The sequence below is a fragment of the Nelumbo nucifera genome, chromosome 2 (genome assembly GCF_055504915.1).
Source record: "Nelumbo nucifera cultivar China Antique chromosome 2, China Antique-T2T, whole genome shotgun sequence".
Lineage (NCBI taxonomy): Eukaryota > Viridiplantae > Streptophyta > Magnoliopsida > Proteales > Nelumbonaceae > Nelumbo > Nelumbo nucifera.
Genome location: NC_142650.1, coordinates 24,659,890 through 24,685,258, shown reverse-complemented (window position 1 = coordinate 24,685,258; position 25,369 = coordinate 24,659,890). Strand labels below are relative to the sequence as shown.

Here is a 25,369-nt window from a genome sequence, read left to right as displayed (position 1 = left end):
TCCCAACCAAAATCCTTTGTCTTTTGGCTTTCCATAATTTCCCTTTAATGCCCCAACTTAGCCTTGTTAAAGTAAGATGGTCCTTCAACTCCTTTGCCATATAAGGTAAAGCAGCTGCCTTTGCCATCAAACCTTTCAATTTGAACTTAAGAAATTGTACTTTTGCTATCATTATCTCTTAAACAATTTTACAAACATCTTGTGAATACCAGCCTAAGAGCTATGATACCAATTTGTTGGACTCAAAACAACCGCCCATAAGAGAAAACCACAAAGTGCTTTAAACAAAATAGAAACCAAAGGAATCCAATAGAAACGGAAATAAAAAAATCAAAGCAAAGATAAAAGAAAAAATAAATACCAACAAGAACACAGAATTTACATGGTTAGACTTTACTGCCTACCATGGGGGAGATAAAAGTTGTTCTTCACTATAAAAGAAAATGAGAAATAGTACATGATAGTTTGTAGATTGCAACCCTAACCAACCCTTAACCCTTGTACACCCATTTCCCCTTTCCTTAATTCAAAGAACAAAATAAGAGAAAAAAAGTCAATCAACTCTTACGTGAAAATCACTTCTTCTCTCAACCCCTCTCTCTATCTCTCTCTCTTCAACAAGAAAAAAAAAAGTAAACTTCCCTATCTAAATCTTACATACAAAAGAACCCTTTTATATGTAAAACCCACATTAACCTAAAGGAGAGACCACACCCATTGTTAGATTATAACACAATCCAACTGTTGAAAAATAATACACAATCCCAATAATTTACAAATACATTAAAAAATTTGAAGATGATTGTGACAGCATTATTTTAAAAAGGAAAGATTTCACTATCTTTTTTCTTCTTGAAGCATGAAAAGGAAAAATTCATTGAAAAATGCTCACATTATAAAGCAAAACGAACAAATAGCAAGAAATAAAACTAACACCCAAAAAAGTTCAAATTATTGAGCAAGATATAAGTTATATTGAGCATTGGGAGAAAGAACTTGTAAGAACTTTGCAAATGGTGCAGAAAAAGTCAAGAAACATAAGGAAGGAGTAGAATTCTCCAACAGAGATTAACTTACCAAGCAAAACTCCCATCTCAAAGAAACTGAAACTCTAAAAGCCTTATCCACACATGATTTAAAAAAAGAAAAAACTTTCAGAAAATGAATATTGTTGTAAAGGATGATAAGACAAAAAAAGATAGAATTGGAAATAAATATATTAAAGAGTTCCATGTGTAATTTCAATTTGTAAGAGGACAAGAGAAAAATGACTAGATGTTTGGTTTGGAGATTTAAATAAATGGCCAAGAAAATGTTTGGTTTGGTTTGGTGCAAGGAAAGGGTCATAAAAAAGCAATAAGTGGACAAGAAAATGTGGGTTGAAGTGCTATGAAATGATCTAAAAACTTATAATTTGACCAAAAGCACTACTCTTAATAGAAGAAATTTAAATATAAGAATATCTAGAATTACTTTTTTTTTTATTTGACTAATGAGAATTAGAGTACTTCTTTTGGGGGGAAGGAGGTCAAATAAGTGCTTCTAAGACTTATTTCTTTCAAGAAGCCAGCCAAGGTATATCCTTTTCTAATTCATACCTACAAATTGAAACCTGAAAATAAAACTACATAAAGCAAAAGAATCTTACACAATAAATAGGGGCCAGCAACTTAATATCCCAACTCAACCTTCATGATGAAGCTTTACGATCTAAAATCACTGTTACTACTACTGCTTGTATTGTTCCCATTAAGCATATCATTGATGTAAGCAAGATTGGAGCTGAATATTTCTTAATTGTTGCAGCCTGTAAATTAAATTAAATAAAATATTAACCTTCATAATAAAATAATAAATTAATCAATTTTATAATAAACAATGATATGGCTAAATTTCTTTCAATATAGGTTATTAATGATCCCATTTCTTGTGCTACACATTTATCTTTCTATTAGAAATCATTAATTCATAAAACTAACCTATTATGCAATCAACCATTATACTCAAAATTGATTATTAGTCATTAAATTAATATTTAACTTTTCATTCCACACCAAAATGCGTTGTATTTAATATTTTCTTTTAAAGATATAGTAAATTTTGTTTTCAGAAATAATTTGGAGAAGTCTAAATCTAAATGACAAATGCCATGGTATAGTGTTTTGTGGGTAGGATTCTTATCGATCCAACTAAATCTGAATCTAATCTAATTATTGAAACTTCAAATCCAAATCAAAAGTAATTAGGGTTCCAAAATCCATTGAGAGCCCTGATATTTTTTATTCAATTTTGCAAATTTATGATCTATGACTATGTCTTGCAAGTTGGATGTAAAATTTTCAAAGAAAGGGTGGCGCAACATTTAGAACCTACAATGTTTTCATACTTTTGTAGGGGTGTCCATGGTTCGGTTAACCAAACCATGGGCAGTTTTTGTAAATTGAACCAGTATCACCAGTTTTTCCATTTCCCCAAACCGAAACGGAACCGGTATAGTACCACCGGTTAACCAGTCCGTCGATTTCGGTTTTTGACCTTTTCGATTCTTGGGTTTTTTTATATTTATAATATATTATATAAATATATGTATAATATTATATTATAAATAATAAGTGATATATAATATATTTATAAATAGATTATTATAAATATAATATATGTATATATTTATATATAATGAATATATATTTATATATAATATATAGAAAATATGTGACATATATTAAAAATATATATAAAATATACATATAAATATAACCGATCGGTTCGGTTAACTGCTGGTTTTTTTGTAGGTTAACCGAAAACCGAACCGGTCCTTTAGTTTTTCAAAAATACCGAACCGATTGATTCGGTTAACCTCATTTTCTGGTTCGGTTTTCTCTGTTCGGTTCAGTTTTTTAATTTTTCATGGACACCCCTATATTTTTGGTATTTCAAAATATGTCTATGCACATAAGACTATTATATTTAGATTATTATATATTTAGATTAATTGTTACATATTTATACTAAATATTTTTTCCTTTGGGTTTAGAAATTACCTGTAATATATAGAAGGCTGCTTGTGAAAAACCGGAAACAATAAGTAGAAGGGAGCCTTTCATCCAATCCTTTTCTAATGATGCCACTGGTTTGGTAGAATTGGTAGAATGTGGCGAAAAAAGTGAAATTACAACAACACCCTTAACACCCTTGTATAAAGTCATGACTGTAGCACCTGCAAAGTTATAAGAGTTCCACCTATTGGCTGCTAAATTTGAAAATATTTAATTTCTCCGTTCTGAATTCAAAAAATCCAAATTTGTTAACGTTAGTGTCTATAAGAAAGCTAAATACAATATTTTTTTTTATAAATGATCAAATATTTGAAATTAACAATAAAAGATTTGCACATTCAAGTAATGGACTTGAAACCTAGGCTGCATTTGAAAACGATGCAAATGGAGTGTAAATCCCGGTTCAGGATAAATTTGCACTCTGATTCACTTTTGCCGGCGTTAGGCAACATTACATTTATACATTGATAAATGACAGAAAATACATTTTACAATGCATATTTACATTGATAATAAGGCTGTGTTTGGAAACGATGCAAATGGAGTGTAAATCTCGGTTCAGAGTAAATTTGCACTCTGGTTCACTTTTGCCTGTGTTTTGCAATGCATATTTACATTGATAATAAGATGTAAAAGTACATCAATAAAAAAGAAGTAAATTTGCATTCAAGTGGTCTTTTAATAAAAAAGGAATATACTTTATTGGAATTCGTGTTTGCAACCAATACAACTAAAAGTCTGTTTGGTAAGAAGGTAAATTTGCCAATGCAAAACTAACCCAATTTTGCAATTTATATGGACCATTTTACACTCTACATATTTGCATTCACACTTATTTGCATGGTTTCCAAACACAGCCTAAGATGTAAAAGTACATCAATAAAAAATAAGTAAATTTGCATTCAAGTAGGCTTTTGATAAAAAAAAAAAAAAGGCATATGCTTTATTGGAATTTGTTTGGTAAGAAGGTAAATTTGTCAGCGCAAAGCTAACCCAACTTTGCAATTTATATGAACCATTTTACATTCTACATATTTGCACTCACACTTATTTGCATTGTTTGCAAACGCAGCTTTAGAATAAAAAACTAGAGCTGCCAATAACGGTGTGTCCTGATTAATAAATTGGGTAGGACTGGTTTTTGCGGTTCTAAACTGATAATATAGTTACTGATATATATATATATATATATATATATATATATATATATATATATATATATATATATATATAAGATAATTTTAGGGTCTGTTTGGTTCATGATCGGAATGGTCTATTCCCCCTACCTGTTTGGTTCAAACAGGAATCGGAATCAGATTCCTATTGATGCTGTTTGGTTCATCAAGAGGTTGGAATCGGAATCAGCCATGATTTCCAATTTTGCCCCTAATAAAAATAAAAAAACAGAAAATGCATGAAAATACCAAAAAAGTGCAGAAATTGCAGAAATTTTGCAGGAAAATGCAGAAGTTACAATAATTTTACAGAAAATTTAGAAAAATGTATGAAAATATTCAAAATTTGCAGAAATTGCAAAAAAAATGTAGAAATTTTGCAAGAAATTGCAGAAAAATGCATGAAATTTTGCAGAAATTGCAGAGATTGCAGAAATTGCAAGAAAATCAGAATTAGAATGGGCATTCAAAAAACAGGTTGCTGCTTCTGTGATCATAACATGGAAAATTTGGTGTCACTTTTTGAGAGGCATCAACACTAGCTAGTGCTTTCCAGTAACAGTGATGTAATTGCTATAGAGCTTATTTAAGTAAAGAGCATGTGCAATCATGACAGCAACCATACTATGATCATTTGGATGGAGTGAAACTCTGGGATTTTCAGCAATAAGTCTGCTCAAAAAGATGAGGTGAAGAGAAATGAAGTTGCAACATGTTCCTGCTTATCTGTGCTGGAGTTCAGGGGTGTTGTGAGACATGGCCTTTTCTGTATGGGAACATAGGTATAAGGGGATTATTGGATAGCCTCATCCTGAGAGTGCTTATGTAATTGACCTTGAGTCCTTCATACAGCCTTTCACTGTAGTAGCAGCTCAATCCTAGAGTGTATCTCTTATTTGTTTCCTTTCAATATAATACTATCTCTTTCCATAAAAAATATACCTCTTAGATCCTGCCCAGGTTGTGTGGTCTTGAACTCATTAGAGTAAATTGACTAAGGTTTCTACCTTACCATAATAACATGCTTTGACATATAAAATTGAGGCCACAAACTTGGTATGTTTCAATTTTGGATAAGATTCAAAATATAATTATATAGCCCATGGATTCAACAATGGGATATTTTGCTCTCACATTAGATATGATGCATAAGTACCCATTGATTAGTTTGCCACCTAATGGCAAAGGATGCTAAACCAACCTTAGTTGCTCCTGTAAAATGAGTAAGCAGGTGCCTGTACACATCTGGCAGATATGCTATTCTAAAGGTTCATAACCAGCTTTATGCCCAACTTATGAGTTCTTAAGTCATGGTTACGATAACCTAATGGATATTCCCATTTGAACAGTTAGTGCAGAAGTTCATGTTTCTTTTCTGAATTCATTGTGAAGTTTGTTTTCTCTTGAGCTGGAGCTAAATTTGTTGTTTGTGCTATACACGCACATAATATATATTTCCTTGTAATGCACCTGACCAAAATGGTTTCTATCTGCTTCTTCAGGTCAAGATAAAGTGCTTGTGTGAGTCAGGACGTGTCATTGGTTGCAAGCTTACTCTGTTTTAATTTGAGTCCAGATGAGAGAAGGTTATATGTGTTTTTCAGTTTTACAACACCCTATGTGCCGAGTCTCATATTTATTAAAAGGAAATCCTTTCCTTCAACCAAGGATCTTGGCCCGTTTTTGGTCAGAGAAGTACCAAAACAGTTGTAGATTTTATGTGCATGGACCTAGCACCCATGAGCCTTCTGCAAAGGAACGATATAGGGAAGATGGGAGCAGTTACATATAAAAGTAGGAAGTGAAAATACCCAGAGTAGTAAACTATATGAAATCAGGCACAAAGTGTTGGACGGAAAAGTTACAGCAACAACTAAGTTAAACATAAATAAGCCAAAGCTGATAGAATTTGAAAGGGTTCAATACTGTGACATTCAAGAAAAGATTTCAGATAGCAAAGTACTAGATCAACTTGTCACATTTTTTGTTTTTGATATTGAAACCACTGGATTGAGCAGAGAGAACGAATGAATCATTGAGATTATAATTCAGGATCTCCTAGGAGGTGAGAACAGTACATTCCAAACTCTAGTCAACCCAGAACGTGTTATCCTCAATTCCCATGTCCATGGCATCACAACAAGTATGGTTAACTGACCTGATGTTCCAAGGTATAGTATTTCATAATACTGCATTTCCATGCTTCTGTCATTGACTGATTACCAAGTATATCAAGTAATAATCATGGTTAACAGGCTCCCAAAGATATAGCACTTTGATACTTTTTTTTGATAAATTATACCACTTTGATGCATTGTTGAAGCAGCTATTCTCATCCTCTCTCATCTATCGAATAAAGGAGGTGGGAGCATGCATGTGAGATGAAGGGATCACATGGATCGTTGAAAGCTCATGGAAAGGAGGAGGAGAATAATTAATTACAACTAGCACTTCTAATCTGTAGAGAGATTTTTTTTCTTCTAATGTATTCCCTTTTCTTTTTATTATTATTTTTTTATCATTTTTTATTAATCACAATTTATAGTTTATCTATTTCTTATATTGCTTACTACAGGGAAACTCCCTGCTTATCGGAGAGTTGAGATCAGTTCTTGGCCAGATAATTCAGACGAAATAACCATCAACTGGACTAATGTCATCATATTTGAAATTAGGAAAAGAAAACCGGGAAAGAAAAAAAAAAAATATATATATATATATATATATATCAGAAGGTCAGCAATCACACTAATCATAAATTGAGTCCCTAATCGGAGTTAGAAAGAAAAAATGAAGAGGCTGGATAGGCGTTGACAGTTTAGTAGTTTATGAGCTGATTCGACAGAACCAGCTCCATCCCTCTCCCTCAGGCCCTAGTCAGTTCGAGACAACAACTTAAATAGAGAGTCATAAATATAAAATGGAAGAAACGTAACCAAAAAAATGATGAAATATTGTAGAACGCACTTGCCTGTTAGAATATTGGCTTGGAATCGATGGATGTTGTAGGGGAAGATTTGAGACGAACTTTGATCTTGAATCACTCGCCCTCTCTCTCTCTCTCTCCCTTTGAATTATTGCAGCCATCGGTGCTCTAGATGCAGTCTCTGCACGAGGTTTAGGAAGGAACGATTTTAGATTGTATCCGGTGAGGAAGAAGAAGAAGATTCAATCAGTGGTCTTACCTCGCCGGAGGTTGGTTCAATTAGAGCATGCGGTTGATTTCGAAGAAGGAGGAGGAGGAAGAGGAGGAGGAGGAGGAGGAGGAGGTGGTGGTGGAGGAGGATAATGGTTCAGCAGTGGTCTTACCTCGCCGGAGGTTGGTTCAGCTCTCTGTTCGGCGATGGAAGAAGGCTTGGAGTTCTCGCAATCTCTGTTTCGTATCTTCGACTGGGTTGAAACAAAAACAAAAATCATAAACTCGAATGGGAATAACATTCCCTGGGGAGGGGTCGGGAACGGCCATTCCCCTATACGAGGGATTTTCATTCCTATTTCGATCAGCCAAGCATTTGGAATGGAAATGGGCCATTTCGATTTCGATTCCAGGCTCCTATTCCCTCAAACAACGGACCCTTGATCTAAAACACTTGTTCTATCAATATATAAACAGTTACTATTTACTGTCATTTTATTAAGAATGAAGTTTGAAATTGTTATTATCATAATAAAAATTATAGATGTCAATATAACAAGGTCTAATTGGGTCAGACCCGATTAATAATTGGTTCACTTATAGGTCTATATTATAGAACCGATTTTTTGGACTGGTCCATTCTTTCCCAAGTCAGACCCAACCAATTGACAGCTCTAATAAAAACACCATCTGGGTGGATTTTCCAATGATTTTAGAATTCACCAGGTAGACAAAGAACACAACAAAAGTTTTTTTTTTTTTTTTTAATCTCATGCGACTCAACTTTCCAAACCAATAGAGCAAAATATAAAAGGAAAAAAAAACTAAAAAATATTTTCCATTTCTGCTCCAATCCAAAAACATCTTGATGAGACGATATAGGACTTTACCTGCATAGAATCGCCAAAATGAGAGTCATTGATGGAACTAAATTTCTCATGGCAGATGAAGTATATTCTAGGCCAGCATAGAATGTTATCGATGAAAGTATGGGCCTGAAAGATATTATAATAATCATTAATCAACATTAAAACTAGGCCACTAAGCCCGGCCCATGAACACACTACATACCACGAGCCCCGTAGTTCAACTAATTTGATACTATACCCACTTTTCTTTACATTGACAGAGTTCACTTGATTCAATTATTTAATAGGCTTCCCAAAGAAATTTTACATGCATTTGTAGATAGTATTCACTGTGATTGTTGCTAGTCCAGATTAGCTGCATTTAACTAAAAATAATGGAAGTCAGAATAGCTAAACGGAGAAAGCTGTAATGGGGGCTGTGTGGCCAATTACAAGTTTACAACCCTCCGTTTGCTTTATACGTTAAACCCCCTTACCACGTGAGTCATTTAACAATTTCTAATGGGTAAGGCTGTCAATCGATCGGATATATATTGGTCCATACTAACCCTCTTCAATGAGTCCCATTATAGATGGACCGTGTCCAAACGAATTCGATGAATATTTTGTACCATTCTAGATTGGTCCAATTCAATGTCTAAGACTGTCCAAAATTGGTTTTAATTTAGGTTGGATTCAAACAAAATTGGTCCATTGACACCCATACTCTTAGATTGGACATTGGTTCAAACCGATCCAGTCTAATATAAATCCATCTTAAATGGACCAAGTCCAATCCAATTCAACAATAAGTATTTTAGACCATAAAATCAGGACTAGTCCAATTCAATATGTCTTATTGGTCCATTCAACCCATTAAAATTGATTTTGATTAGGATGGAGTCCAATCCAACCCAGTCCAGTGACACCCCAACTAACGGGAGACCCCTGCCTCTTCCTCTCCCTTTTCTCCTATCTTCTTGCTTCCGTCTCAAGAGATCACATCTGCACCCCATGGGCACCTCACAACACATTTCAACCGTGTATTGGAGCATTTTCCAATGACAAATACGAGAATTTCCCAAAAGGGTGCAGATGTGAACTTCCACCTCAACCCAGCCCCCACTAGTACCCTTCAAGATTCCTTCTGGTTTTCTGTCCATGGTGGAAGCTGTAGGTGCTTGTTTCCAAGCTTATATTTGGATATGTCAACCTCGGTTTGAAACTCTTGAGCTCCTTGTATAGAATTAAGGATCCCTACGTTCCACAACCACAACAATCTCTGACTTTGTGTGTATGGCTGACGTGGAGATTATTAGTTAAACAGCCCCCAACACAGCCAACAAGTATCAAAATACTAACCTAGAAGAAGATATTGCTTGTCAAAATACTTACCCCAGAAGTCCCAAGAAGAAGATATAGGTCAAGATAAGGAAAGTGATGTGAGGTCGATTTTTCCTGCAACAAACAACAAACTTAAATCAACCTTTGGTGGGTTTATCTCATTCTCATTACACGTTTTTACTTCAGGATATATACATGAACAAGACTTTGCTTTAAGATTGTATTATTACTTTATTTTTTTGGTTCCTGAGAAAATTAACAAATGAGAAAGGTAAAGTTGTTGATGAACTTCATGAAATGCCTTGAAGAATTTTCCACAAATTTCTTTTTCTCACTAATTTTCTGATAAACTAAACATAGTGTTGGAAAACCAAACATGGTATAGTATAGAGATGCTTGCAATTATAGGCATGGATAATTAATTAAGTAGAACTAAGGAATCATAAGGGAAAACCCATGATTTTCGATTTTGGATCAAGTTAAAATTTGGGGCTTATCCCATGTATAGAAAGCATAGGGATCTTCTCAAAGCAAAAAATGTATGGGAGCTAGATATTCCTGATGTGTGATTGGATGATGATGTGTTGTTAGTGTGTTCATATAACTTTTTGGTTGGAGCAGATTCCACCTCACGCACTAAGAGAATTGCTGCCTTAGTGAACTTACATATTTGGCTGTGAGGGAAGAAACAAATTAAGAGGAATGGGACCTTTCCAAGCACATGAGCATAGACGACGAGGACATATCGGGTCATGCCTTTGTTTAGAGAAACTTTGGAGACTATGTTAAACCCTGCAGCACAAAAGCAGTTAAATATGCTGAGAAAGTAAGGTTGCAATCTCTCCATCCTCTTCAGACCTTCTGTGTTTCCAGTTCTCTCTTGCTTTTCTTCTATTTCTCCTTTTCACTGATAGATCTCAGAGGTACATGGGTTCGTTACAATGAATCTTACATGCATTTAGACTACTGACATGGGGTGTTTTTTGCAAAAACCATGCGATTATTCTAAAAGCACAACATCCATTCAGCCGCATATCAGGAATATCTCCTATAAATCTCTTCTCTCTTCTTACTGTAAATGGACCCCTTCCCTCCCTTTTGAAAAGGATAAGAAAGGCACTATGGCTATGGTTGATTGGTTGGATGGGAATTGAATTATAACAATTAAAGAGAACAGTGAAATACCAATCAAATGGGCCATTTCTTTTTTTCTTTTTTTGATAGAATAAATGGGCCATTTTTTATTCTTATAAAATATGTAACTAATTCATTTTACATGGAAACAAAATCTATTATACCTCTGCCTTTTCTACAGAAAAGAAAAACCCTTGTTATCTTTTTCTTTTACACGGAACCAGATGTCTCTATTATACCTTTTTCTTATAGCCACAACTTAATTTGTTTTTTTCATCCCTTTTACATGGAAAAGGACAGGCTTAAAAGAAGAATAGCATTCGAATCTCAGGTCTCTGTTATTTTTTATCCTTTTTGTTAAATCGTGGTATCAAACAATCTTAATTACTAAGCTGTATTTTCAATTCCATCTGTTCAATAAGAAAGAAAGAACTAGAAAAAGGTGCATTTCATCACTTTATGAAGTGATATCAAATGAATTAAAGGTCGCCCAATTATATTTGTACCCATTACTGGTTCCTACAGTTAGGCATTGCTTTTTGGCCTATATACTTTTGATTTTTGATCGTCCTTGATTGACTACTCCACTTGTCCTTTTATATAGGGTTAATTATTTACCCTGTAGTTTCAACAATGTGGTTTAAATAAACCTTGTTGACTGGCCCACTTGACATAAATAGCCCTTCCGTTATTGTAATTTTTGTTTTGCCCCTCTATTGTTGAAAAGAATTAGAAAGGAAAAAAAAAGAAAAAAGTCTGATTTATCATATCTTTGTATCTTAAAATCCTTAAATCCACATCCAGCCTTATTCTTAGAAAAAGGGCTTTGGGCAAGATGCATAGGTGTTGTAAATATAAATATGTTCAATCCAAAACCTTGTATACAGTTAATTATTTATAAATATCCTGTATATTTAGAAAATTACCATATTTAAGGGGGTATTTTTTTTTTTGGCAAGAAACCCATGTTCTTTTATCAGATTTGTGTGGGGACCAGAGAAAGTTTATTTTCTTGGGTATGAGTACTTACCCGTGTAATTGATACCCATCTCCTAGGTGGGTAAATAACTTTCCCACCTGGGAGGAAGTTTTCAATACTTTAATGCGACAAAAATGCCCCTTTTAATAATAGATTTTTATGGTTAAAATGGTCATTGCCTTTACATTTACTTGGATAAATAACTTACCGAAAAACAACCAGGGCCTAATGTATTTGGTAGTATGGTGTTAAAGAGATGGACATCGTAAAAAACCAGAACTGAGAACCCGCCTTTTTAACCTTACTTGATGAATTTGGTAGTATGGTTGTAGTGTCCTAAGCATCCTTGATCGTGTTCATCAAACCTTGAATAGGGGAATAAGAGAAACATCAAAGGAACAAGAGATGCAAAAACCGGGAACTACGGAGGAAACTTAGACACTGCTATTCTTGTAAGATTAAACCTAAATGTTTAGTCTTGAACATAGGGGGCCTTTTCCTTTTCTTTGAAACCTAAGAACCCCTTTTCTCTTTTCTACTAGAAGAAAGAGGAAATCAAGTATTGGAAACTCAAAGAGGCTAATTTAGATTGGGATTTCTACTGCAATCAATCTAGGTAAGTTATTTTTGTTCTTTAAATCATTTAGTTTTTCTTTTATTGCATTTTAGGGTTAGATTTAAATCAAGAATTAGGGTTTTTTTTTTGCTAGACGTTTGTTTTCCAGCTACTTTCCGACAAAGAAATTCTAATCAAAACCCCATGCCATTAAGATCAGAACAAATCCAATCTTGTAGCATTTGGGTTTGTAGATTATGAATTATGTTAAATTTTAGATTGTAAAGGCATAACATCATTCAACTTTAGGCCATAAGAAACTAGCCCTCCAGTAGCATTTCTGACCTGATTTTGATTTCAAATCAGGTGAAAAGTTATGGTCTTACAAAGTTGGCATTCTAAATGGGCTGGACCTAGAATTCCACATATAATGATGATTAACCGTTTTATAATATTTATTTGTTAATTTCGGTTTTATCTTATAGATGGTCACGGGGAGTCTATATTTGGAGTATAAATTCATGAATTTTGTCCTTAGAAAATAAGGTATAAATGTTGGAAATTGGTCTCAAAAGCTTATTATCTAGGTGGCCGAGGGTGGGCATAGTGATCCTGCAAGGTGAGAGGGCACGTCAGAGGCCCCAGGTTGTCACCCGAGGCAGAGATTCTGATAGTCAAGTTAGTATATCTGTACGAAATAGCCGAGGCTTGAGGTACGAGTACTCAAATGAGGCCACAAAGTACGATAAGAGATCTTAAAGGGGAGTTTTGAGAGTCTTAAGTTCTGGGTCCCCTTACCTTAGTGGGGGGTACCCCCTATTTATACTTGAAGTTACCGGGTCATGACAAAGTTCGGGCGGTTGAAATGAAGTCTGTACACGGGGAGCAAGTCCATCTAAGGCCGTCAAGTGACACTGCACGATTGGTTCCACGAGGCCCGCTGGACTCCTCCCTGAGTGCATCGTGATTGGCCCCGCAAGGCCCGCCAAGCTCAGCTCTGCCTCTGCTTTGATTGACTTCCGCCCTGAAATGCGCTGATAGGCACGTGTAAACCCGCCATTGGTCTAGCCGAATGCGTCTACATCACTTTTCTTTGCAGAAAATGTGTTATTCAATGTAAAAAAACTAATGTTTACTTTTGGGAAGAGTATGAATATATAAATACGTTCGGTGCAAAAGAGATGAAAAATAGTATTTCTATATCTATAAATGCAGTATCTTTAAACCTTATATTTGTATTTTTACTTTACTATTCTTCTCAAACTAAGCCATGAAAAGTGCAGCTTGGAAATGTTAACTAGCCATATGTTGGACTTTAAAACAAAACCATTTATCATTTAATTACATTGCGACAGCTGAAGTCTTGTCCAACCGTGGGAATAGAAGGAGATTTAAAATCGGGAAGTAGATGTGCTAAAATGACGCAAACACCCGAGGTGTCTCTCTTTGATGGTGTTTGGTTGTGTGCTTATTTATTTGAAAAACGGTGTCAGGTCATCACCATCACCATGTAAGCATTGGATGAAACACCACTATGTGGTAAGATCATTCATTAAATAAATGTTTTCTTGGTTTATATGAGAACCAACTGTTGGAAAAACACTATTTTAATATTTTTCACAACACCCAACTGTTTATTTGCTATTGAGCTTATGTAAAACCTAATAGCGCCTACCTCAAACAACACTAAATAAACATTTATCATTTACTTTTTCATTTTTTAAGATAAAAAATTATAAAATGTTTATTAAAATAAACAGTCTATGTTTTATTTGTAGTTACGTTTCAGTTAGAAAGAAGAACTCCATTCAATTTAAATTTATTTATTTTAATCAAACAAACAAAAAATGACAAGCAAATGTGTTGGCTTGATTACTAAGGGAGTGTTTTACAACATGGTTGTTTTTGTTTTTGAATACAAAGAACTACTCACACAGTATAATTTTTCTGATGTGGTAGTTTTTATTTTCAAAAGCAAAACCAACCATCTTGTCTAAGAAACTTACAATTTTATGGAAAACTAAGTGTTAAGAATATGAGAAAGCGGCTTTTAACGTATGAGCTCTTGCCTCTTGATGTTGAGTTGTTTGTGGATGTTTTGAAAATTTAAAGAATAGTGAAGGACATCTTTATCCTTTAATTAATATTTTTCCATCAGTTTTAACGGTTAAATATTTCACAAAATATATTTTTAAGTAGTCTTATATAATTAAGTAAAAACATATGGTATATTTAAGCAATTAACCCTTTTATATATTATGGGATCTATCAAGAATCAACAATCAAAAAAGAGTTCTTCTCATACTGCAGAGCACGGTTTAACCAGGGAAGCACATGCCCGGGGCCAACCCGATGATAGTGGCAGACAACTCCAAAATGTCAATTTCAAGGAGATCCGATGGATCTGTCGGTGCCTCAGATGAGACAGGATGGACCCTCCACCCCACAGCCCATTCCGCCCATGAAATGGAAACATCTCCCCATGACAAGCGTGGGAAATGTTTCTAACACACTTCTTTTATCTGCTTCTAGTGTCAAGATGTATGTCTACCAGTATAGCTAGGTCCAATCCATATTTGTTACGACAGTATTGTAGCCCAGCACTGAAACAAGTAAATCAAAGCTTTTGATTTGCTGTCACGGTCCCATCTTGAATTAGATTGAAGGAAATGGGCTTCTTTCTATCAGAGCAAATTTGTGTTCACACCATTCTAATAGTCTTTTGCAATCTTGTATTAAGAATATCTCCTCATAAAATAAGGTACAATATTCTCAATGCAAGGCAGTAAAAACTGCCTAAATGGGCTTTGTTTGCCCTATGGTTTTTAAAAACGAACCGGTCAGGGGTCCAGTTATCGGTTCGAACGGTCTGACTGTTCGACCTAAACGGCCAGCCTATTCTGACAAAAAATTTTAAAAATTAAAAAACGGTCAAAATCATTCGAACGGTTAACCGGCTGATGGTTCAGCGGTTTGATGACCAAAATCAACGTTTTGAGAGAAAAAACGATTTTGGAAGAAAACAAAACCGATCAAGTGACCGGTTCCTGGTTTTTCTGGTCTGACCATCCGGTCCGGTCCAGTTTTGAAAACAGTGGTTTGCCCAAAGTGAAGCCGAACTCATTCGAGTGGATTTTCACACAAAGACATTGTGGCGTTCAAAATCCAAGATGGGTCCCACATGGAAAAGTAACTAACCTTAGCTTGAAGCCATGTGTAGTGAAAAAATCCAGGAAAAAAAAAAAAAGTGCGTATATGAGATGGGAAATGGACTTTCTGACAAAGCTATTTTTGGTAGTTTCTTGAAAGAGGTTCACTTGGTCCAAGCTAATAGGGTCTACACCAGCTCCTCCTCACTTTCCAGAGACGCATGTAACATGTTCACAATGTACGACTGATGTGTGGAAAGGAGATCCGATGCATGTAACATAGTAACCTCGAGTACGGATCTCCTTCCCATATAAACTCTGTCCAAGTTTATCAGTCACACATGGACAGAATTCTCGTAGGCAAGACATCCGGACTCCAGATCAATGGTTTGGTTGTTTGAACCTATCCATTGCTTATATATATAGAGAGAGAGATCAATGGTTCAATTGAAATCTTTGCACACTACTACTTCAATGTTTGAGATTAATTCATTGATCTTGAGAGACCATGATGCATCATTTGGGTGGGCCAGATTAGATGGAATCTTGGTAAACTAGAGATATTTGGATGGTTGAAATAATTAACTGATGTGTTATTTATTTCGATGGCCCAAATTAATTTCAGATGTTGATTGATGTATACTTCATTTGTCAGTATTTTCTAGAATTTTTAAAATAGTTACTTGAATTATGAGACTGGCGGAAATCTCGGTCATTCACACACATAAGACAATAAATGAGCAATTTCATAATTATCCACTCATTGTTAACAAAGTTTAGATCAAGAGGTTTTCCCTTAATTATTTGGGTTCCAAAAACAAACATTGCCAGCAACGTACTCATTTTCCCAGTCAAGACAGTTTTAAATAATTGAGAAGTTGTTATAAAATTCACCATTAAAATATTAATCATTCTATCAAGGATTAATATAGCTTTGCCTATTCTAGCAAATGATAAGAATGAATGATAATCCTGATTAGAAATTTTGATGGATTTGGCCTTTGGCCTTGTCATTGATCAATTTGGAAAAATTGTGAATGATTTAAAATAGAGATTGATTTGAGATGGCTAGGAAACTCGGGGAAGAGATAGAGGGAGCTATCCAATGCAAATTATCTTCCACAGTGTCAAACCTCGGAATTAAAGGAATTAACCATTAAATATCTGTTTGGTATACCCTTGGAATTAAAGAAATTGGCTTCTGTCCTTACACCCATCAAAATTCATCCAAACCATCCACCGTAGGGCTAACGCTAAAACTCAAGTGAACAGTGTGACTAAGTGGTGGATGTTCCATTAAGTTAATTTGAACTTAACGTATCCACTAAAATCTAAATAATATTGCATATTAAAATTAAGCTCATTAGGATATGATCAAAGTAATATTTATTATTGATAAGCTAGTGGTGCATAAAACATTCAGTACAATAGTCCCTTTGATATCATTCTATGGTTCTACATTCTCGCCTTTATCATGCAAATTTTTCTCAATTAATTCATTCGCATTCTCCTTCTCTTTACCCCATAAAACCATGTATAGGCCTGCAAATATCAAAACAGCTCCAAGAATACTGCACAGATTCAAATAAATAAATAAAAGAATAATGAAAACAAATATTCATATATTTGTGAAATTTGATTTAATTAGGGTTATGTTTGGTTTGAAGGAAAAAGAAGGAAAAAGCAAGTAAACCTTTACAAACTCTGTATAGGTTTTTATATCTTTCCCTTCTTTTCCCTACCTTTTTCTTCAAACCAAACCTAGCCTTCATGAAATCTTATAATAACATATTTACCTTCCCAAGTGTAAAGCTTCTTTCAGGATAAAAAGTCCCATAACAGCTACAATTATTGTCCCTACTGGTCTGAAAGCACTCACAAACACTGGGCCTCTTTTCTGAATTACTAACGTCTGAATGTACCTAGTTACTCCAAAGACCATGACACCCTGCAAAGCACACTTGTGGTTATGACTTTTCTACAATATTCTAAATATATATACATACATACATACATACATACATATATATGAGAAAAAAAATTCATATGAAAAATGCCTAGGTGGCTATTCTAAATATAGCATAAAAAAATATAGAGGATGTTGTTGAAATGGTTGAAGGGATGAATATTGTGCATTAATTATATGACATCCATCATATATGTTAAAAATTTAGAAGTTGATGATTGAGACCTCCGAAGTTTGGTAATTGTAATCACTTCTGAACTTTTTGATATAGTTGCAAGTAGACCCCTCAGGTAGAATCTTCTAAAGAGAGGCATGAAAATGTTTAAAATACTCATGTAGTTTCTTTTGACAAAAATATTAATTTATATTCCAATTTTTCCCTTCATATCATCATATGAATTACTACACCAAACCCTCCTAGTCTCTTTTCTGAAATTGATTCATTTTTCAAATTTGTCCAATGTATCAATCACTCAAGGGGCTGTAACTTTAAATTCTTTGTTTTTATTGTTCATAAAGTTTGTCATGTCTTTTGGTATAAACAAGCCTCAGTAGTAACTACATAGGTTTTTTGGATATTTTCATACCTTCTTTTAGAAGATTTTATCAAAACGGGTTTACTTGCAACTGTATCAGAAAGTTCAAGGGAGGTGATTGTAATTACTAAACTTCAGGAGAGGTGTCAGAAAGTTACCCTTAATTTAATAAGGAAATAAGTTTTGGTCTATAAAGGCAACAAATTCAGGAAATGAATATAACTGTAGTGGTAGAGGTGTAAAGTGGGCTGTGCCACCCTCCCTGGTGAAAATTTTGGGGGTCGGCCTGGCACGGCCCACGGCTTGGGCCCGTGCCGTGCCGCAGGCCAGGCTGGCCTATGGGTCGAGCCTTGGGCCAGGTCGGGCCGTGCATCGAGCCAAAGCTATTTATTTAAAAAAAATTGAAAAAAAACTTAAAATTTTAATTTTATATGAATTTTGTGTATAAAATTGCTTATATATATGCAATAATTAAATAAATTAGTATAATAAAATTTTAAAAAATATTTATTTTATTAATATATTATATATTATTATATAATTATAAATTATATAATATTATATAACTATATATAAAAAACATATAATATAAAATATATATGGGCTGTGCCGCGGGCCATGTTGGGCCGGGCTACGGGCTGGGCTGTGCTGACATGCGAACCGCGGGCGGCACGGCATGAGCTGTGCTGGCCCGTGGTCCTCGAACCCCCAGCCCATCACGGCACGGACCTTCATGTTACACCTCTATGTGGTGAATGATAAGACAAAAAAATGGATAGAATTAAAAGTAAGTACGTTAAAGAGGTTTCAGCTGTAATCAAGAGAAAATGATTAGGGGGTCATTCATGTGCTGGTAAGTTGGGGTGAGGGGAAGTTGATCAACAAGGACCGATAAGTGTAAGGCCCATAAAAAGTGAAATTTTTATAGTAAATTTTTGGTCCACATTTCTGAATAAGTTTTACCACTCTAAAATAATTTGGAGAGTTGTCTCATTATGTTTGAAAAACGATGCAAATAAGTGTGAATGCAAATATGTAGAGTGTAAAACGGTCCATATAAATTGTAAAGTTGGGTTAGTTTTGCATTAACAAATTAGTCTTTTTATCAAACAGACTTTTAGGTATAATGGATGCAAATATTAATTCCAATAAAACATTAAGCATATGCCTTTTTTTTATCAAAAGTCCACTTGAATGCAAATTACTTCTTTTTTATTGATATACTTTTATATCTTATTATCAATGTAATATGCACTGGAAAATGTATTTTCTGTCATTTGTCAATGCATAAATGTAATGTTGCCAAACACAAGGAAAAGTGAAATAGGGTGCAAATTTACCCTGAACCGGGATTTACACTCCATTTGCATCATTTCTAAACGCAGCCAACATTTTCAAGCAAAAGAATGCAGGTAAATGTATTTATTTTAGAAAGGAGAAGAATAGAAAATGTTGGTTGAAGTGTTACAAAATAATCTAGGGAGAATGATGGTTCAACCCAGGGTCAGAATTTTTAGGCCCAAAGTAATGTTGGTGGGGTGGGTGCCAGCTCGGAATTGATGCCAATTCACAGACGGGCATTGATGTATAAAGTGGGGGTTTTTGATATTTTGAAGATTTATAACCGTGCAGTGGGAATCAGAAATCTGCATTGGGCATGTCGATACTTCTCCGAATAATCTAAGGACTTGCAATCTGACAAAAAGCACAAAAGCACAATTCTTGATAAATTACAACGGTGTGACAGGATTTGAATCAATGTTTTAAAAAGCGAGCAAGATAGGAACCACTTTGACCACCAACCATCTGGTTCAAATGGATGGTCCATTGAAAATTTAAAAAAAAAATAATTAAAATAAAAAACAGCTAAAACCATCATCTGGATTGAATGGATCAACGGTCAACTACTCAGGTCAGTGAACTGCTGACTAAATCAACGGGAACAGTTCAGGAATGAAACAGAATCAGTTAGACAATTTGAAAACCATGGTTCATGTAGGTGACCCCAAATAATTGAAATCAAACTTAAAGTTCTATCAAGTAAATGGAAGAAATTAAGAAAAGTAAGAAATAGGGCAGAATGGTATATAAAAATGAAATTCAAGTATAAAAATATATAGAATTACTTTTCTGTTTGGATTTATGAAGATTATTATAGTAATACGTAACATCCTATATATGAATCATTTTCTAATACCATGTTTATATGTAGTAAATCAAAATTCAAGATATATCATTTTCCAATTCATACCTACAAATTGAAAAGCAAAAGAATCTTACACAATAAATAGGGGCCAGCAACTTAATATCCCAACTCAACCTCCATGATGAAGCTTTACGATCAAAAATTGTTGTCATTACTGCTGCTTGTACTGCTCCCATTAAGCATGTCAACAATGTAAGAGAGATTGGAGCTGAATATAACTTAATTGTTGTAACCTGTAAATTAAATTAATAAAGTATTAAACTTTCATAATAAAATAATAAATTTATTTATGATAAAGGGTGACATAGACAAATTCCTTTCAATATGGGTTATTAATGATCTTGTTTCTAATATTGCACATTTATCTTTAATACTAAAAATCACTAATTCCCTAAAACTAACCTATTATGCAATCAACCATCATACTCAAAACTAATTATTAGTCATTAAATTAATATTCAACTTTTCATTCCACGCAAAAAAAAAGTGTTGTATTTAATATTTTTTAAATACATAAAAAATTTGCTTTTCAGAAATAAATGAGAGAAGTCCAAATTTAAATGAGCAATGTTATAGTATAGTGTTTTGTAGTGTCAATGCCACAAAAAGTATTATAGAAGCAAGGGGTGTAATTGGGTCGGTTCTCATCGGGTCCAACCACATCTGAATTTGATCAAATTATTGAAACTTCAAATCCAAATCTGAAGTAATATAGTAAGATCAAGTTTCAAACTTTTGAAGCCTATGGAGAACTTTAATATGTTTTTATTAAATTTTGCACCTTTAGGATGTATCTACCTTGCCCTAATAGCACTTTATGTAAATTGTAAATTTAAGGATTGCTAACATTTACAGCTTACAATGTTGTGGTAACTTCGATATTTCAAAACACTAGTGTAAGGGCACGTATTATGCACATGTGAAAGGTAAAGATATAAAGGATTATATGGTACAGTAGTTTGATATAAGTTTTAAATAATAATAATAATAATAATAATAATAATAATAATATATAGAATCATATAATTTGATCTAATAGAATATATCTATATCTAATAAGATTAAATGTACAAATATACTTTTAAAATTTTCTATACTAAAAATAATAACAAATTTTCTAATTCACATTTTTATATTTAATATAAGGCATATATACTTTCCAAGTGCTTGAAGTTATGTTCTATTTTATTTTATCTGTTATACTAATCAAAATGTTACTACTGATTGTATCTACATGCATCATAAATTATAAAAAGACTATTAAGAAAATTGCTAATTATAAAAATTGTGAAACTTTTTTACGAGGTAACCAATTTAATTTAATTCCATGAAAAGTATTGAAGAATAGTATCCTACATATATATATATATATATATATATATATAAACAATAACATCATAAAATAGATGGCAATCAATTTTTTTTTTTTAATCTTTGGATTTAGAAATTACCTGTAATATATAGTAGGCTGCTTGTGAAAAATTTGAAACAATAAGCAGAAGGGAGCCTTTCACCCAATCCTTTTCCAATGACGCCATTGGTTTGGTAGAATGTGTTGAAGAAAGTGAAATTACAATGGTACCCTTGTATATAATCATGATTGTAGCACCTGCAAAAGCTATAAGAGTTCCACCTATCTTTAATTGGCTGCTAGATTTGAAGATATTTAATTTCTCCATCCTGAATTCAAAAAATCCAAATGTTAGGGTCTATAAGAAAAGCTAAATATGATATTTTATAAATAATCATATATTTGAAATTACCAATAGAAAAGTGAACGAAAAACTAGAGCCAACAACGGGTCAGGTCTACCGACCGATAATATAGTTTTTTTCTATATAAACAATAATATAGTTAATAATATATATATAAAGGTCTCCTTGTTTTTTTGCTATTTTTATTAAAGGGTAAAGTAATTATAGAGAGTATATAAGATGGCTTTGGTTAAAAATACATGTTTTATCAACACATAAAAAGTTTATTATTTTTACTGTCATTTTATTAAGATTATATTATGAAAAATGAAGTTTCAAGTTGTTATTATCATAAGTTAATCCAAAAATGTTTGTTATTATCATAGGTAATTAACATTGTCAAGTATAATCAAGTCTAATTGGGTCAGACCAAGGTTCAAAATATTAATATGCCCGATATGTCGACAGGGGCGTATCGGATGAATCGATACACATTTTTGTGCCTTTTTTTTTATTTTTTTCGAAACCAGTTCAAGGGGACCAGTTTAGGGCTCCTCCACCCCCTGAACCGGTCAGACCCCCGATACATCCACTATAGAGACATATCGGAAGGGTACCGAAATGATATATATCGACCAATACAGACCGATACGTATCGATACTTTAAACCTTGGGTCAAACCTAATTTTTCCCGATTAATAATTGAATCAGTTCTGACTCTATTCTGTCCCAATCGATATCAGACCCATCCGATTTGATAGCTCTAACAAATACACCGTGTGTGTACATTTTTCAATATTTTAGAAGTAACGAAAAGTAGATAGAGAACATTAAAAAAATATCTACTACTTTTTTTTGGATCTCATGCGACTCAACTTTATATAAAGAAAATCTTGTCTCATTTCTACTCCAAACCAAAACCATCTTGATGAGACAATAATGAACTTTACCTGAATAAAATCGCCAAAATGAGTGTCATTGATGGAACTAGATTGGCCATGGCAGATGCAAATGCAGATGAAGTAAATCCCATGCCAGCATAGAATGTTGTCATTGCAATTACGGGTCTGAAAAAACATATTATAATCAACATACATCACCTAACCCAAGTTCTCATATTAAGACTTGCATAGATATAAACATAAGAAAAAAAGTATCTATATACCAATGCATGTAAATTTTAGAAGGCCCACAAAAAATATGGCTCTTAGTGCTCCACACCAGTGATAAAATAGATGGGAAACTTGTTGCTACGAGCCACATATGTTTTATCATTGGCACTGAACTGAATAGCCTTCTTAACAGCCAATCACATTCAGCTAATCTGACATGAGTGGGCCCACTGGATATGCCACAAGCTCGATGAATTTGATAAAGTGTAGATCCCCTTTTCTACAGTGACACTAAGTTCATTTGGCTCCATCATCTATAAGACAGTAGAATAAAAAAGTATGCAAGGCTGTAGTGGGCCGAGGCTGTATCCAATTACATCAATACAGCCCTCTACTTCAGCTTTACACGTTAAGCCCACTTAACATGTGTGAGCCCTTAATAGAGACTCCACACTCCACAGTGGACAGTGGTGAGCCTCTACCCCAACCTTTTCGTCTTGCCACTCTCCTCTCTTTAAGTCTCCCTCGCCCCCCACAGTCACTGTCAAGATATTCCGGCCGGTTTTCTATTCACGGCGGAGGCTGTATATGTGCATGACCTTGGAAGTGTTGTTTGTCTTCCAAGAATACACAAACGCTTAAATTGGGGCCCGTCCTGATGCTCCCTCCATAACTGGTACTGGAGTCTTTCATTCTTCACCCAAACAGAAAAAACACAACGGAAAGCACAAGTAATCCACCCAAACTGCACCGGTGCACTCAGATAGGAGGTGCAATTTCACCTCATGTGAAGTGTCGCAACTTTCAGGCTAATGCTGATGTGGAGAGCTGTAACTATATATATATGACTATATGAGTGAGGAGTTATGATAGTAATTAAACACAGTCATCAGGTTTCCATTGTTGCATGATTGTCATCAAAATACTTACCCCAGAAGCCCCAAGATGAAGATATGGGTCAAGATTCGGAAAGTAATGCGAGGTCGATTTTTCCTGCAAGAATACAACGTAACTTAAATCAACCTTTGGTGGGTTTATCTCATTACAAGCAGACTACCTTGCTTTTAAGATTGATTTTTATTTTGTTCCTGATCAGAAAATTAACAAATGAGAAAGGAAAAAAGTTGTTGATAAACTTCATGAAATGCTTGAAGAATTTTCCACCAATTTCTTTTAATTTCCTCACTATTTTTTCTGATAAAACTAAAAATTAATAGTGTTGGAAAACCTTTCAATTATAAGGCTAAGTAGCACCCATGATTTTCAATGCATTATCATTGATTGGGAACAAAAAATCCTTTGTGATGTCTATGATCTTTCGATCAATTCAAACTTTGGGCCTTATCCCGTGTATATATCAGGGAATTTGGGTATGCTCAAAGCAAAAAAAAAGCATACAATCTAGAGATGTTTCTAATGTGTGATTGGATGTTGTTGTGCTCTTGGTGTATTTGTGAGATTTTTGCTCTTAGCAAATCCCATCTCATACATATATAGGACTGAACTTAGACATTGATTGTGAGAAAAGAAACAAAGAAGAAAGGAACCTTTCGAAGAGAAGTGCAAGAACAGCTGTGGTTAGCATTCCAATTGCATGAGCATAGACGACGAGGACATAACGGCTCATGCCTTTATTTAGAGAAACCTTGGAAACTATGTTAAACCCTGCAAAACAAGCGCTGCTAAATATGCTGAGAAAGTAAGGTTGCGATCTCTCCATGACTTTTATGCTCTCTTGCTTTCCTTCCATTTTATGTCTTTCACTTTGGGCATGGGCTTACCGCTTACATACATTATTATGCATGCATTTATATTCTTTTAATTTGAAAAAGTCGATAATACCTTTTCTTCTTTCCTCGTGGTGTGTTTTGGAGGATTTTAATTTACTATACCTTTTTCTCTATAATTCCTCCTTGATCAATAGATGATAAACTCACAAAGGGCCGCCCCACAGCAAATCCCTGCCGCGTATTAAAAATATCTCCCGATAATAATGGTACCAATCTCAATCTCAATCTCAATCTCAATCTCAATGATATTAGAGATGTTTCCAATACAATACACAGCGGCGGGGATGTATGAGTGCTGGAAATGGAAATGTGTTGCGCAGCGTGAACTAAAACTTTTACTGTCTGCACATGAGACGTCACCCCCACTGATTTCCTTTTTTGTCTTCTTAATTAACTTAAAGAATATTTGTCCCGCATCCATGTTAATGACGTCATGCATATGTAGGAAGAGCCCCAAACTGTACATCGATGATCGAGCTTTAGACAGAAAAAAAAAAAAAAAAAATTGTTTACTTTGGTTTGGGATTCTCTAACATGAGAGGTAAAGTCTTTTTTTAACTGAGGGACCCAGATATCCTGAATGCAAAAACAGTGTGAATACTCTCTGAGAGCATGGCATTTATGTGTAAAATTAAAAATGAAAACAAAAATCTATTAATTATACATTGATTCCTGTAAAACATATGTA

General features: G+C 34.1%; 1 protein-coding gene, 1 long non-coding RNA gene and 1 pseudogene across 5 annotated transcripts; 1 reads left to right on the top strand and 2 right to left on the bottom strand.

The window, feature by feature from the left end:
- Positions 1-377: 377 nt before the first annotated feature.
- On the bottom strand, positions 378-7,834 carry LOC104595291 (uncharacterized). 3 transcript variants are annotated; one of them, XR_002022578.2, is made up of 5 exons: positions 7,541-7,834; positions 7,203-7,338; positions 4,343-4,442; positions 3,042-3,217; positions 378-1,807 (listed from the first exon to the last, which is right to left on the bottom strand). It is a non-coding gene; the product is annotated as an uncharacterized LOC104595291 (long non-coding RNA). The 3 variants fall into 3 exon arrangements; XR_016082672.1 differs by lacking the exon at positions 4,343-4,442 and having other exon boundaries at positions 3,042-3,280; XR_016082673.1 differs by lacking the exon at positions 4,343-4,442.
- Positions 5,669-6,834, top strand: LOC148802002 (exonuclease DPD1, chloroplastic/mitochondrial-like; annotated as a pseudogene).
- Positions 7,835-16,748: 8,914 nt separating the features above from the next.
- Positions 16,749-24,687, bottom strand: LOC104595289 (WAT1-related protein At5g07050-like). Of its 2 annotated transcripts, none has more exons than XM_088898559.1 (7): positions 24,439-24,687; positions 23,822-23,884; positions 22,730-22,846; positions 21,537-21,765; positions 20,160-20,318; positions 17,174-17,325; positions 16,749-16,919 (listed from the first exon to the last, which is right to left on the bottom strand). In XM_088898559.1, exons 1-7 carry the CDS (start codon positions 24,639-24,641, stop codon positions 16,895-16,897), a joined length of 948 nt encoding a protein of 315 aa, XP_088754685.1. In that variant the 5' UTR covers positions 24,642-24,687; the 3' UTR covers positions 16,749-16,894. The 2 variants fall into 2 exon arrangements, with proteins under 2 accessions (XP_088754685.1, XP_010254268.1); XM_010255966.3 differs by having other exon boundaries at positions 16,749-16,948; positions 24,439-24,686.
- Positions 24,688-25,369: the final 682 nt, after the last annotated feature.

What these genes read in the sequence shown, in the direction of transcription:
- LOC104595289 (XM_010255966.3), bottom strand. Translation starts at nt 24,641, where the DNA reads ATGGAAGGAAAGCAAGAGAGCATAAAAGTCATGGAGAGATCGCAACCT. An exon ending in TTCATCTTGGGGCTTCTGGG is followed by an intron (nt 22,847 to 23,821) that starts GTAAGTATTTTG and finishes ATGTTTTTTCAG; the next exon opens with ACCCGTAATTGCAATGACAA. An exon ending in GAAGCTTTACACTTGGGAAG is followed by an intron (nt 16,949 to 17,173) that starts GTAAATATGTTA and finishes GAATCTGTGCAG; the next exon opens with TATTCTTGGAGCTGTTTTGA.